The sequence below is a fragment of the Paramisgurnus dabryanus genome, chromosome 16 (assembly GCF_030506205.2).
Source record: "Paramisgurnus dabryanus chromosome 16, PD_genome_1.1, whole genome shotgun sequence".
In the NCBI taxonomy this organism is placed as follows: domain Eukaryota; kingdom Metazoa; phylum Chordata; class Actinopteri; order Cypriniformes; family Cobitidae; genus Paramisgurnus; species Paramisgurnus dabryanus.
The window spans coordinates 33,843,117-33,859,220 of NC_133352.1; the positions used below are offsets into that span (position 1 = coordinate 33,843,117).

Genomic DNA, 16,104 nt, shown 5'->3' on the forward strand with positions numbered 1-16,104 from the left:
CGGCTGCAGGTGTGACCAACGTGCCATTTGAAGCCAGTAGATACCTGACCTTCATTAACAATACATTTCATCAAAATGAATTCCTGACCTACTTAAGCTGTCTGGTCAAATAGCATAGAAACGGAAATATAAGGTCGTGTTAGATTTCACAGTTGTTTATTGTAAAGAGAAAGACTTGTGTGCTGCATCAGACTGTCAGCAAATAGTGTAGACACTGGTTATAAATTGACACAAGAAAACGATGATAGACAATTTAAATCTGTCAGCTTTCAGTCGTATTTGTCTAAACTAAACCATCCTGATACATATTCTCACTGCCCAGCAATCATCTGCACCACAAAAATGTTTTAGCTTGTCTTTAATTGTCATCCGAAAAAGATCTGAAACATTACGATAGTGGTTTAAAAGCCTAAAGGATACCAATATGAACCCATCTTTCATGAGGCAGAGGTGCGTTTGTGATGTCGTAATGACGGACTCTCTTTTTGCTGGTTTAGCAAACATAAGCATCAGGTTAGTGTTAAAGGGATAGTTCACAGAAAAAATGAAAAATCGGTCATCATTTAATTATTCCAAACTTGTATACATTTCTGTGTTCTGCTCAATACAATGAAAGATATTTTGAAGAATGTTTGAAACCAAGCAGATCTGGGGCACCAGATTTCTATAGTAGAAACAAATAATGTTATAAAAGTGAATGGTGCCCCAGATCCGATGACAACTTTTTATTTTTTAATAAATTATCCCTTAAAATTGGGTACAGCGTCTGCAGGACCTGTGACTTGTCAGCAGGATGTGCGGTACAGTCAGATCTGAAATGTGTCTTGCTGGATGGTCCGGTTCACTAAATGCCAAACCCACATTAAATGCCACCATAATGGTCATTAGCAGCAATGAGATGTTTGAGCCAAATACAAAACGATCTATACATTTTTTATTTGATACACAAATAAAGACAAGCACAGTTTTCTTTTCTGTATTGATATCATTTTCTTTTAAAGCTTAAAGGCGGGGTGCACGATTTTTGAGAAACGCTTTGGAAAGGGGAGTCGGGCCGAGTACCAAAACACACTTGTAGCCAATCAGCAGTAAGCCTGCTAACCAACATCATTGCTTGGGTTGCGTACAGTATGTGTGGGGCGGGTCTATCACATGTAGCACATGTTTAGGTGATTTCAAATATCAACATTGACTTTCAGAGATCCTGCACATCGCCTTTTAAAGATTTTTGCATTTTGAAGCAGGATTTTTAATGTGCATATCTGTTAAACTGCTTTTTGGCCTCAGAGTTACAGTAACAGAAATGCACTTAACCCCTTAAGTGGCACAAATAAAATGTGATATACACCTTCAAATTAATGTAACTCTGGCATTTTTGGTCTAGAAGCCTAACCTTGGTCTTGTTTTAAATAAGACACTTTGGGGGTTTTCACATGTATTTTAAAATAAAAATAATATACAATAACATATTCATTTTATAAATAAAATAAAAAAATTAAATATTTTACAAAAGTAATAATGCAAACATGAAGCCATTAGTCTCAAGTAGTTCTGATCCAAATTTAAAGTTAAAATCACAAAAACTGAGGTTTGTGTCACACTTTTAGTGGTTCAATATCAGTATCAATAACGGCCACTAGGTGTCAACAGTTTGCTGCATACTCTCGTCACAAATTAATAAATTACTGTCACTGCATTATTATTACTGTAATGTTTTGATATATGAAAACTACATTCTTAGAGCTTTCCAATGAAATGTAGTTTGTAAACATTTTTGAAGATTTATAATAGGATATAGTTTTATGAATATATAATAATTTATGCATTCCTATGGGGGGGGGGTCATGTAACAAAAACTGTCACTACGTTATTTCTATGTTCAGATGACCTTGAAATATGAAAACTACACACATAGAGTTTTCCAACGATATATAGTTTTTGTCAAGATTGTTTGGGTTTAGAACAGGGTATAAGCAGGGTTCTAAATTAACTTTTTTGACCACCAGCCAAAGTGGCTGGTAACTTTTTAAAGTTACCAGCCAAACAGCATTTCCACTAGCCAAATTTTTTCCGGTGAAAATAAGAGAAATTATGAGTGCCACTGAATGCAACAATGATTCATTTTTTCTTTCGCGTGCATGCGACAATCCTGACAAAACATGACAAAATTTTTGTGATGAAACATAAGCTTTCTTCATTTCTCTGTCGATAGACATAAAGCTTTACTGGGGCACAGGCCCCCCATTTTTTGAAAGCCTGCTGTGTGCAAGAAGTGTGCAACACTTCTATACAATGTCCTTTGCTTAACCCACTATTCTACAGTGCAACAGGTACTGCGAAAGATAAATATGTATTTAAAAATATTTAAGTGTAATCTTCATCATACCTAACATTATTAACATGTTTGGAGGCATACATGGCATAAAATGTATGGTAATAATGACAGCAGAGAAATATTTTCTACATTATACAATGATAGCAATGATTAATAAATTATTTTTACAAGAATATTTTAAGAAACCAGTCATTTTATGACTGCTATACTAAATAATCTCAGTAAAGTTACTGCTAACTGTTATGTAAGTAAGTGTCCTAGAGTTAAATATTAGTAAACTAAATATTAATTTCATATCTGAAAACAGAACAGTATAACATATACATCTGTTGATTTTCTCAGCAACAATGCAATTCTATAGACTTGACAAGAGGTTTTCCTGAGATTTTATCTCTAATGTTTGTGAGACCTGACAGGGTGAGGATGTAGTTTGTCTTACCTCCCTTAAACTCATCATCTCTCCTTTCTGCTTCCCTTGCCCTGTTTTGCACAAAACATTTCTGATGTACATCTACAGAAGCCAATAATGATCAAGTCAAAATAAGATTAGCATTATTATTTAGAAACTTACTTCTCGTCATGTTTTCATCATTACTCATTCGCGTGGCGTCCCCTTTTGGATGCAGTTGCGCGCACGGATGAACGCAAAGACGCGCGTGGAAATGGATACATGGTGCCCGCGTCAGTGCGACTGCTTCGTCGCTTTACAAGCGTAAATTGGGTAACTAAATTGCATATAGATCTGTTTATGCCGCTATTATCTTTGTGAAGAAATACACTAGTTAACTGCTAAAATTTAAACTTGAGATTTACACATGGGCACGAAAGATTTACACCGGAGCACATGCCCCACCCCTGTGTCTCAGTCTATCCTCCCTGCTCTGCCCGTTCGTTCTCCTTCTTCCTTTTGTTTTCTGGTGGACGCTCCACTCGTTTCCATGGTTTCTCGCGCTGGTTTCGCTTCAAACTGCGCGCAGCCAATTGGCGTATTAAACATCATCACGTAGCATTACGGCACAGTGTTCATGGGAAATGTAGGAAGTAATGCCAGAGGGATAAATGACCGAGAACGGAGCTTTATGTATCTTGCATGCAATGCCTCATGTATCACCGGCCAAACTGGCTAGTAAGTTTTTATTAACACCCGCCAAAATGAATTTTAACCCGCATTTGGCGGGTTGGCGGGTGTTAATTTAGAACCCTGGGTATAAGTGCTATACATTTGTAAAATCAAATTGGGTCCACCTGTGGCCGTGTGACATTTTAGAAAGTGACTCTCACATTTCCAAAAATGATGATGAAATATAAAAACTACACTCTTAGAGCTTTCCAGTGATATATAGTTTGTCATAATTGATTAGGTTTGGAACAGGGTATTAGTGTTACAAATATATAATAACAACGTGGGCCCACCTGTATACCCGTGGCATTTTAGAAAATGTCTCTCGCTATGTCATTCCTTTACCAAAATGTTGATGATAAATAAAAAGTACACCCTTGGAGCTTTCCATTGATATACAGTTTGTCATGATTGAAGAAGAATTCACATGCAAAACACTAAAGTAAATGTAGGCGTCCCGCTGTCGGGACAGTGACATTTTGCAGGATATAAATGTTTTGAGGCACACTCTCTTCATCAATTACTCTCCCTACATCATTTATTTTATAAAAATCTATTCGAGAGGCTTAGACCTTTCCAACAATATAGAGGTTGTTGTGATAGACATAAAATTTACGTGAAAAATGTTGAAGTAAACCTAGGTGTCCCGCTCAAGAGACAGCGCCACTTAAGGGCCACTTTAATTTTTATTATATGTGATACATACTTTTCAAAATAAGCAAAACTGTCTGCCTGTTCTGACCTGCTGCTTAATTCAGCATTCTTTAAATAGAGTTGTGATTTATTATATAGACACAGTATGTCCCATTTTTGCTGATGAACGACATGAAGGTCCCTAGTGGTGAGAATATGACCGGCAATCTGTGTTAGCTCATTTGGCTGCTTTATTCTTTTTTTTATCTTCTCTCAGGTGCCAGTATTGCAGCCCATGGACCTTATGGTTGAGGCTACACCTAGAAGAGTGTTTTCCAATGCACACACGTATCACATCAACTCCATCTCTGTAAACAGCGACTATGAAACCTTCATGTCCACTGATGACCTGAGGATCAACCTGTGGAACCTGGAGATCACCAACAGAAGCTTCAGTATCCTTTGATATCATATCACACTGACCACAACTGTTTTAGTTTGCTGTAAACGTTAAGAAGATTTCCTGAGCTGTTTCTCTTCAGACATTGTAGATATAAAGCCAGCAAACATGGAGGAGCTGACGGAGGTGATCACAGCGGCGGAGTTTCACCCTCACCAGTGTAACACATTCGTCTACAGTAGCAGTAAAGGCTCCATACGCCTGTGTGACATGAGGGCCTCGGCACTCTGTGACAACCATTCAAAATGTGAGTCGTTACCTCAGATGTTTCTCTTAAGTCCGAGAATTGTATCTAAACACATTATAAATGTTAAAAATGTATTGCTGAAACACGTTACGAAGACTAAGGTATGTAGTACTGAATTGTGGAGTTACACTGTAAAATCGTTTTTCACTATTTCTGAATTTAGGATTATGTGGGCGGGGCTAAAATGGTGGCTCAGTGACATACTGGAGCTATCGAGCACGACCTCGCCCCAACACAATCGCGAAATCGGAAAGTTGTGAGCGACTGCAGCTTTTCCGCAGTGGGTGTGTTTTCCGCAGCGACTACAGACACGCCCCTAGCGTTTGAAAGTAGAGGATCCTGCTTTTTTCAAGATTTTAAAGAGCACCTATGGTCCGATTCACGTTTTTACATTTCCTTTGGTGTGTAAGTGTGTATTAGTACATGTTAACGATATGCAAAATGTACAAACCCCAATGTAAACAATAACGCGAGTTATCGTCTCTAACGTAAATCTCAAAACTTTTCTTGGACTACAACAAACACATGGATTGTAGGCAAAAGTTTACTTCCTGGGATTGGTGATGTAGTGAAGACCGACATTATCATAACTCCTCTCGCTTGGACTTGGACCTATAAGTTAACTCCTGTTAGCATTGTTAGCAAATCTTTCAAACATGGTAAAGAGCGTCACATTTCCAGCGGTATTCGGGCCAATCACAAAGTACAGATTTGCTGGCCAATCAGGGACAAAGAGCTTTTCAAATCCATGCATTGCAGGAAGAGAGTGAAATATGGAGCTACAAAAATGTACGGTATGTGGAAAATAATGTGTTTTTTAACCAGAAACACATTGTATCATACCAAATACACAAAATAACGTTGTTTTTTAGCAATGAAATAGGTGCTCTTTAACTTTATTTACTTGCCTTTTTTCATTCAAATTTGGCTGAGATTATTTTTTTTCTCGCCTTGTTGAGTTGTCTCATCAATTAAGAGAAAACACTTTCGTGCCAATGACGAGTTTTTACAGCAATCCATATTTCCATTGTTATCCACTAAGTGGCGCTCTTACCAAATTTATAAAATACTAAAGCATTCACTGATACAAAACAGTAAAAACTCTGTATATGTTTTGATCATCATTCTGAATCTGATATCTAATAAAAGTCCTTGATTGTATGTTTATATATTTAAAGAAGAACATTTTCTGGAAGGCATTAAACTTTTGTGAAAATCATAAAAAATGCTGCCGCTGGATGTGCTTTATGCGGGAGGATAAAAGCAGATCATTGTTATATCTGTTGTTAAACAGCACTTTAATGCTTGGTTAAAATTACTAAAAGATACAAAAATTCATATAAATGTGTGTGCTTTTTGTTTTTATTATATACCAACTATAAAAACATTAGAAATTCAAGATACAGTACAGCAGAACTTTATTGTCCCCAGAGAGTGTGAGCCATACGTACACCATGACAGAGATTAGCCTTTGTGGAGGTGAGGATTATGCAAATTTTTAATAGTATTGCATCTCTTTTGGCTTAACCGGCTAATTTCATTTGGGGATTGGACTCGATGCTTGCTGATGGACCTGTACTGTTAGTATAAGGTCACAGCCCCGCTGGGTGCACATGGCTGAATTGATAACCAAAAACTGACACCATTTTCATTTCCAAAGTAGTAGATGAGAGGCGTGCATTTCATGATCAGATTGAATGCATTGACATTTAAGCTCGGCATCAAAATCAATGCTTGAGGACAGATAGCCTAAGCTATAGTTTTTTCACCGCTGCAGGAATCCGGTCATATCCTTCATGTTTACTGGTCCGTGCATTTTGATCCTGTTGAATACACCATTTGCATTCTGCCGTTGATTTTTAAACACGTGCATATTTGCTGGAGGGTTTTCTGTGAAAGCTACGGTTTTAGCTGTCTGGGTTTGTATTTCCAGCCTCATGCCGTCTTACATTGTACACACATCTGTTCATTTTTTTCTTGTATGTGAACTCACAGCAGGCCGATGTGCCAGTTTGCCTCAGGAAAGACTTCCTCTATGTCTTTACTACCACATGTGTGTGTGTGCTTCGGATTGTGTGCAGATATCCTTTCCACCCACACTAATAAATCTCCCAGGCATCCCATAAAAATCAATCTATGATGTAAGGTGGGGGAGGCTAACCCAGCTCAGCGGGGCTCCTTGTATTGTGCCCCAACGGACTCATTAGCCCTCGGTGAATGACACACAGGGTGACCGCAGGTGGACAGGCTCTTATTGTGACCTGCAATCCACCAGTGTCCAAACATCTCCACCAGCATTGATGTGTGTCACCTTTCCCACTGCTCACATTGTTTACCCGTCCCAGAGATGCCTCTGGACACATCACAGGATAATCCACAACTGAGTCAACAACACTGTTAGGGGAAAACCGGTAGTAGATGATAAATATCTGTTTCTCTGTCGTGGCAGGTGCATTATTTCCCTGGTGAGCTCGGTGCATTTGTTGCATGCTGGGAGGCAAACAGTTGTATTGATTCGGAAATACTTTCTTTGGAAGTTTGGTGACGTTAAAGTTGTTAGTTGTTTGAGTCAGTGAAAAATGGCATTTGTTTTTAAAAATGCTATGAATTTAAATGAGTGGTTGGTTGCAGTGTAAGGATTGAAAAATGGTGATATCAGCTGAAAAGGGAAAATAGAGAAAATTTTTTAGGGCTGACGGTTGATTGCCTAATAACTTGTGATGATTGTGACGATTAATTGCCTGTTTTAGGATTTTGACGATTATGATGATTAATTGTATTGCTTTGACATTTAATTCTCATACTTTTTTTGTTCGTTCATGAAAAAATTCATAGCAGACAATCCTACTAAGGTCATATTAGTATTGGACCACATGTCTGTAAAAAAATCAATTCCTTACAGATGCTTTAGAATAACATCCTTCACTTCCCTAAATTTGGAATTGGAAATGAAGGTTTTATCTAGCAGTTGATAATAAATTATCAAAGTTTTGCAGCATTTCTTTAAGTGCTGTTTTTAACACTGTATTGAATGGCTTGCATTGTATTGCATTACACTGGAGCTCCATCTGATACGGTCTCGTTTTTAAAGGCGCTGCAGCTCCCCCTTGTGTTTTTTAAAGAGACGTGCAATCATTGCGGTGATCTAAAATCATCGCAGTGAGGACAAACAATTGCGATCAGACGATTTTTTAGTCATGTCAGACTATGAATATAAACGTCTTTGTTTATTTGGAGCTACATCACTGAATTATTAATATGGTCAAATTATATTATAAAAGACAGAGAATCCAATACATCTTTCTAAATTTGGTTTCTCTTCTTGCATGTCCAGTTTTTGAGGAGCCAGAAGATCCAAGCAATCGTTCCTTTTTCTCTGAAATCATCTCTTCCATCTCTGACGTGAAGTTCAGCCACAGTGGGCGCTACCTGATGACACGTGACTATCTGACAGTGAAGGTCTGGGATCTCAACATGGAGAGCAAACCATTAGAGACCTATCAGGTAAAGCACTTGCATTTGAGGCATTAAAAATGACCTGGTAGCTTAGGGTTTACCTCACATTGTATTTAAAGGTGCTTTGTGTCCCCTTTAGAAGGATCTCTATACATAACTATATTATCAGTGGTGTATAGAGACCTTACATAATGAACTGTATTGTTTTTATTACCTAAGAATAAGACATTTTTCTCCTTACATGGAAGTCGCTGTTAAATAGCAAACTGCTCTACAGAGTGCGTTTCGTCCCTACGTTGTCTTAGACGATAAAATTTTTGTCCTGTGCCAGCTACCGTATGAGTTTCAAAATACTGTGAACTGCGCTGTTGGTTGCCATTCCTTATCTCACCTCTAGAGGTCCCCTTTAAGGGCGTACTCACATTGTACTTAAAGGGATAGTTCGGCCAAAAATGATATTAAACCCATGATTTACTCACCCCCAAGCTGTCCGAGTTGCATTTGTCCATCGTTTTTCAGACAAACACATTTTCGGATATTTTATAAAATGTTTTAGATCTTTCAGTTGATTAAATGTAATGTTACGGGGTCCACCCATAGTCCACGACCTTCAAGTCCAAAAAAAGTGCATCCATCCTTCACAAATTAAATCCAAACGGCTCCAGGATGATAAATAAAGGTCTTCTGTGGGTAATCTGTGCGGTGTTGTTGTAGAAATATCCATATTTAAAACTTTATTAACGAAAATAACTACCTTCGGGTAGCGCCGCCATCTTAGTTGCGTCCGCATTTAGGATGAGAGCTTAAGCAGCCTACGGAGGCTACTCTGCTGCTGCTCTGTGCCCCCGCCCTCCGAATTTGTCATACATCACTAAGAAAAGTGCGAACACTACGCTAATATTCTCTCCTGAATGCGGACGCGACTAAGATGGCGGCGCTACCGGAAGGTAGTTATTTTTGTTAATAAAGTTTTAAATATGGATATTTCTACAACAGCACCGCGGGGATTACCCTCAGAAGACCTTCGTTTATCATCCTGGAGCCGTTTGGATTTAATTTGTGAAGGATGGACGCACTTTTTTTGGACTTGAAGTTCGTGGACTATGGGTGGACCCCGTAACATTACATTTAATCAACTGAAAGATCTAAAACATTTTATAAAATGTCCGAAAATGTGTTTGTCTGAAAAACGATGGACATATGCAACTCGGACAGCTTGGGGGTGAGTAAATCATGGGTTTAATATCATTTTTGGCCGAACTATCCCTTTAAAAGTGGTGTGTGTAAATTTTAGCAGCATCTAGTGGTGAGATTGCAACCAACAGCTCACCCCTAAATTTCAAAACGCATATGGTAGCCGCCACAGGACAAACCAGCCATATCTCACGAGAAGTTGTACATATTTTACGAATTGGCTAAATCATATGAATTCATAGGAAGTTAATTGTACAAAAACGTATGATTCTCATGAAAAAAACAACAACAATGAAACCCAACCCCTAGCCTAACCCCAACATCACAGAGGTCAGGGCAAATCATACAAAAACTTACGAATGGGGTCGTAATCTGATTGGAACATAATCATCAAAAATAACCAAAGAGTTGTAACTACAGAAAAGTCTAGTTTTAAATAGGAAAAATATCGAAACTCTTTGGTTATTTTTGAGCGCGATGGTAATGGTCTAATCAGATTCAATGGATTGTGCTAAGCTATGCTATGAGTGGTACCGCCAGTCCCGGAGATCAGCTGAATGGATTCCAAAACGGTAAAAATCAAATGTTTAACTCTAGGGGAGCTGGATAATGAGCATATTTTCAAAAAAGTGGAGTGTCCCTTTAACACCGAACTCTACCCGAGTGTGGTTGTTCCCCTTCTTCACTTTCCTGCTGGTCTGCACATACACACCACTTTATAATCCAGACCCGAATATGCTTACATCATTAAGATGCAATTGTTTTGAAAATAATTTGCTTGTCAGGCAACTTCATGGTGCAAAATTTCATGCTGTACCAATAAGCTATACAGGAGCAATTACTACTATAAACACACAAACCCTTACACAAACCTATTTCATCCACCAGGTTCACGACTACTTAAGAAGTAAACTGTGCTCGCTGTACGAAAACGATTGCATCTTCGACAAATTCGAATGCGTCTGGAATGGATCCGACAGGTCAGTTTTACAAACCTATTAAAATATTAACCATTAACTGATGAATCTGATAAGATATTAAACACTGTTGATGTTTCATCTTCTCTCCAGCGTGATCATGACAGGTTCCTACAACAATTTCTTCCGAATGTTCGACCGCAATACAAAGCGTGACGTGACGCTGGAGGCGTCTCGGGAGAACAGCAAACCTCGGGCGATCCTGAAACCACGCAAGGTGTGCGTTGGTGGTAAACGTCGCAAAGACGAGATCAGCGTTGACAGCTTGGACTTCAGCAAGAAAATCCTCCACACCGCCTGGCATCCCTACGAAAACATCATCGCCGTTGCAGCCACCAATAACCTTTATATATTTCAGGATAAGGTCAACTAGCACAACTGTACCACCTCCAGACCAGATAACATTGTAGCGCTGCTCGATGTGATGTCGAAGGGTGTGTCTGTGCTAGTTTTGTAACCCATGTGGGAGGAAGACTGTAGGGTACAAATAAAGCATTTTTGATGCTGCAGGTGGCCCTGCACAATCCCTCTTCCTATTAAATATCTGCATTTCCTCTCATTTTTTCCATATGACTGTTTATTTATTGTATTTATTCATTTTCTGTGCTGAATGGAAATGCCTCCTTGAACCAGTGCAAATGTGCATTGACACGATGTGAAGTTCGGCTGTGGACATGGACCCCTTTATCGACATCAGAGAGGTGCCTTTATAAAAGACATACTGAATAAAAACAAAGCCCTCCTGATTTCTGCCAAAATGGCAATGATAGACTGATCTAAACTGATTGATCCCGACACACACACACAATCTATGGATGCAATCGCAGCAACCTGATTGGTCCTCTTGAATGGAGCGCTGGAGTAAAAGTCAATCTCATGGGTCAAAACGTCATGTTTCATTATTTCATGTCGACCTTTTGTTTTGATGTAACCATTAATAAGCTGTGGTGCCTTCTTTTCGTATGTGGGTACTGGGGGTCAGATAGGGTGGTTGGGTGGGATTTGGAAGGATGGTTTTTGGGTCGTGAAGTGTGAATGTTTTTACAAGAAATGTGAATAGCTTTGTGTACGATGGGAAAAGAATTGCAGCAACGTGGTGTATGAGTACACAAAATTGAAGTACTTGAATTTTCCATTATAGTCAACATTATCTATGCTCATGACTCAAACCATGTTATTTTTTAAACTTCAGTGCTGTGCCGGGTGTAAAGTATTATTGCATGCAACATGACGTCACCAATGAGCCAATGAAGAAAACAGACGTATACAAACATCAGATACCATGTTTTTCATTCGAACAAACCTGTTTCTTTCCACAGCATTTGTCTGAGACTGTTAAAACGTTGTCCTCGTTCACTTCTGTCACAGTTTGGCCTGAGGATGACTGAATACCGGTATCATGATGTAGCCTATACATGACATACGTGAAGGTTAAATGATATCAGGGAATTTTATGTACAAATGAACCAGTAATGTAATGTTCTCCACTTAAGAAAAAAACTTCTCTTGAATTCTTAATGAATCAAAGTTTTATAGCTCAGAATGTATCTACATGCAATTATTTGCCATGCAGTCTTTATGCTTAATGGGATTCGTTGAAATAAAAGAAAACAAATTGAAGTACAACGGTCTGTCTTAAACAATGGCGCCATCTTGTGGCAATTGACGCATTATTTTGACTACTAATGCAAGTCTGTTTCTTTATAATAACAACTTTGATTTAATATTGATATATGCATATATACTTACTCCCCGAATTGCCTTAAAATTTGCAGCTTTGACGCAGCTTCCACTGAAACCGGAAGTTAAGGCGCGACATATTGAGTGGCTCCTCCTCTTTTTAAAGTAGCCAATAGCGTTTAGTTTACCTCACAGATTGGAATCTGATAATATCTAAGTTTTCTATATCTAAGTTTTTAATGTTTCTAAATGAGGATTTAATGTTAAAATAGTCGTATTAATAGCCAAAAATAACCTTCACATTTTATTTCATGGGTCATTTTCATCAAGTTTTAGTTTTAAAGTACACATTATTGTGACGTATGTGAAATCCAGGCTAAAGTCTCATAATATATTATGAGTTTGAGTTTTAGTTAAAAAAAAGATAAATAAAAGAAAAGAGGAATAAATGTGAGTATCCTAAACTATAAGGTGAAATTATATTATATAATTAATAGTTTAGGATCCTCACATTTAATACTCTTAATAATTACACAATTTCAAAAAAAATTCCTAAGTAGGATAAACTTTGGTATATAATTTGAAATTGTGTAATTATTAAGAGTATTATTATTTTTGAATAACCTGACAAACAATGCTATTTCTCTTATTTCTAACCAAAAATTATCAATCCTTATAAACTCTAAAATGACAACTTTATTAAAACTTAAAAAAGCATTTTAAACTGAATAATATAAGCTCGAAAAAAATATATATTTAATAAAAACACGACATTAACCTTTCAGTGCAGGGTAGACAGAAAATAATTTCATGTAATTTAAAAACAGTATCTTCCTTTTTGGAAATCATTTAACCTCAATCCAAAATATTTTTTTTATAACATTATGCTAAAAATGTTATAATTAGATAACATTTTACAGTAAGGTTGCATTTGTTAACATTAGTTCAAACTAACAACTAACAATACTTCTACAGCATTTATTAATATACATTTATTTAAATTTGAGCATTTATCCTATAATAAATTTTTTTTTTAATCAAACGTATGTAAACATTAATGCCCAATGAACTAACATGAATAACTGTATTTGCATTCATGACAAAGAATAATAAATATTACTTAAAAACGACACTAGTCAACATTTGAAGTGGATCAAACAATTCATCAAAGTTGTCCAAAGTTTTATGAAAGGTTTTTGATCCACTATAAATGTAGTAGCCTACTGAATTTATTCATAATTGTTAGTTCATGTTAGCTAACGAATTTACTAATGTTGACAAATACAACCTTATTTTAAATTGTTATTACACACAAAAACACTTTTCAATGTAGTGAAGTCATTTTTTAAACAGTAGGAGTTTTGTCTTCATTATTAGTTCAGTCCAAGTTATGCATTTCAAAAACATTTTATTTAAATGTTAGTTTTCTAATACAAAATTAATATATTGGTACAATTAAACATTTTAGCATACACCAACAAATCAGAAGATTTTTAACATGAGAAACATTTTATTCAAAGAACCCTAAACTTTTAAAAGGTGTAAACACACGTTATACATTCAAATACATTTGAACCATTTTGATGTTAATTAAAACACTAATAATGCATCACCAACCCATAGGTTAATCGACTGTGACAGAAATATTAAATATTTCAAAAGGTTTTTTTTCAGTCTGCACTGAAATGTGTTTCCGAGTCAAACTCAATTCTTCATCAAAATTCATACAATCCTGCTCCTCCATATTTCCATTTGCAATCATCCTTTATCTCAGACAGGAAATAAAAGAATCCATCATTTCCCGAGACAATAGAGGAAATACATTTTACTCGACTGGAGGTCGCAGCTGTGTGCAGCTTATTACCCGAAATCATTTTAATTGGACTCGGGAGGATGAAATTAAGCGCTGCGTGTCATCTGGAGACGGCACCTGTCAATCAAAGCATCCTTTATAAGCGCGCTCCGCTTGCGCGCTTTGGCACTTTGGAGAGAGACGCGCGCGGTCGGGTCGAAAGCGCACGGATTCATCCATTGCGCAGAAGTTTATTTTTATTTATCTGAAAGAGAAAGTAACTTTATTTAGTTACTACATTTGTCTCCACTTATCCATTAATATATCCCTGTGGAAATGGACAAACTGGCGAGCACGAACACAAGCGTCGGGAACAGCTCCCTGGATAGGCGCTCATTTCTGGAGCGCAGTGGATATCAGCATCTTGATCAAGAAGACCTGAGGGTTTTGATTCCTGTCGTGCTGGGAATCGTTTGCGTCCTTGGTTTTACCGGGAATGTCACGGCTATGGGAGTCCTGATAACCAACGCGCGTAAAGGGAAGCTGTCTCTGATAAACGCGCTCATCCTCAACCTGATGCTGGCTGATGGTTTGGTCCTGGCGTTTGCTGTACCCTTCAAAGCTGCTGCATATTCCCGTGCCAGCTGGACACTGGGTTTGTTTGTCTGTAAGACCTGTGATTGGTTCCTGCACTCCTGCATGACTGCAAAGAGCTTCACGGTGGCCATCATGGCCAAAGCTTGCCACAGGTATGTCAGTAATCCCACCAAGCAGGTGACCATCCGGTTTAAGACTATCCTGGTTGTCTTGCTCTTCACTTGGCTCCTAGCGTGTGTGGTACCCATACCCCAATGGCTATTTGCCACCCTGCAGAGAGAAGCAAGTGGAATGATTTGTGTGCAATCCGTGCCATCTGACGCCCACGATTTTATGTCCGTGTATGTCAAGACGTACCCCCTCTTGGCCTATTGCATGCCATTAAGCTTTGCTTTACTTTACTTCTGGAAGGCTTATGGACGGTGCCAGCGCAGGTCCAGCAAGACCCAGAACCTGCGGACGCAGATCAGATCACGCAAACTGACCCTCATGTTGTTCAGCCTGACCGTTGCCATGGCCATCATGTGGCTTCCTCAGTGGGTGTCATGGGTGTGGATGCGGCACGCGTGGGAGACTGAGAGCATCTTTCCTCCGGTCATTTTTACTCTCTCCGCCCAGCTTCTCATGTTCTCCATTTCGCTGATCAATCCTCTTATCGTTCTGGCCCTTTCCGAGGAGTTCAGAGAGGGTTACATAGACCTGTGGCGTAGACTAACCCTCCGCAAACAACCGGCAAAACACAAGCCAGGGCCGCACACCCCGACCGCCCCAAAGTCACCCACCCCAAGACCCGAGAGATCGGCCCACCTGCCTCCTCATCGGCCTGAGCAAACAGAAGAACAGAAACCGGAGAAGGAAACAGAACAGAACGGAGGAAAACAAGAAAGTCCAGGCAACAAGGATGGAATAGTACTGCAAGATGTGGAGCAGTTTTGGCACGAGAGGGAATCCGGTTCCCATTCACTCGAAAATGACCCTGTGCCCTGGGAACACCAAGACCACAAGCAAGTAAAACAGTAAGACTGTCCTACCCATGGCACTGAAAGAGTTCATATTTATCATTTTTTTTCAACACAAACTAAAATCATACAACAGATGAGACCTCACTTGAATGAATCCCTCCCAATCTTCATGTTTAATCATATTTATTGATTTTCTATTGTGCTTTATGTTTTTCTCTGTTTATTTAAAAACATAAAATGAGAACTGGTTTGGTATCATTGAAGTGCGTATATATATATATATATATAAATGACTTTGTATAATTTGTATTGTATTATGCTGCTTAAAAATCCGGTTGAATGTATTATACATTATTACAGGTAGAGATGTCGCTAAAAAAAACTGTGTGTGTTGCTTTATTATGTGCAAAAGGACAATAGCAATGCCGGAAAGCTGTGCATAGCGCTCTCCTGCCTATAGTGTTTTGAAAATAGATGTTTCAGTTTTGTTTATAGGACTGTGTCTTTGGGCATATTCAGAAAGTGAGATTTAAATAAAACCATCTATAGAAATAAAATACAACATAAGAAAAAATGCATTTGTGTAAAACAATAAATTTGAATACATTACATAAAATGTTTCTTGTGTTATAACTTTAACAAAATAAATAT

The 16,104-nt window shown here is 38.1% G+C and overlaps 2 protein-coding genes across 5 annotated transcripts in view; both read left to right on the plus strand.

Annotated features, from left to right (window-relative positions):
* The window catches only part of ppp2r2ba (protein phosphatase 2, regulatory subunit B, beta a), a 73,430-nt gene extending 61,388 nt beyond the window's left edge, over window positions 1-12,042 (plus strand). For all 4 annotated transcript variants that reach the window (XM_065263941.2, XM_065263942.2, XM_065263944.2 and 1 more), the window contains 5 exons: window positions 4,366-4,543; window positions 4,631-4,795; window positions 8,130-8,299; window positions 10,334-10,425; window positions 10,516-12,042. In XM_065263941.2, the coding sequence (XP_065120013.1) occupies window positions 4,366-4,543; window positions 4,631-4,795; window positions 8,130-8,299; window positions 10,334-10,425; window positions 10,516-10,795 (885 nt within the window). In that variant the 3' untranslated portion in view covers window positions 10,796-12,042. The remainder of the gene's footprint in view (window positions 1-4,365; window positions 4,544-4,630; window positions 4,796-8,129; window positions 8,300-10,333; window positions 10,426-10,515) is intronic.
* Window positions 12,043-13,619: 1,577 nt separating this feature from the next.
* On the plus strand, window positions 13,620-16,044 carry gpr151 (G protein-coupled receptor 151). The gene has a single exon (XM_065242001.2). The coding sequence runs from the start codon at window positions 14,231-14,233 to the stop codon at window positions 15,509-15,511; it is 1,281 nt and encodes a 426-aa protein (XP_065098073.1). The 5' UTR covers window positions 13,620-14,230; the 3' UTR covers window positions 15,512-16,044.
* Window positions 16,045-16,104: the final 60 nt, after the last annotated feature.

Bases quoted from the DNA above. Each gene is read 5' to 3' on its own strand.
- gpr151 (XM_065242001.2), top strand. From the start codon at position 14,231: ATGGACAAACTGGCGAGCACGAACACAAGCGTCGGGAACAGCTCCCTG.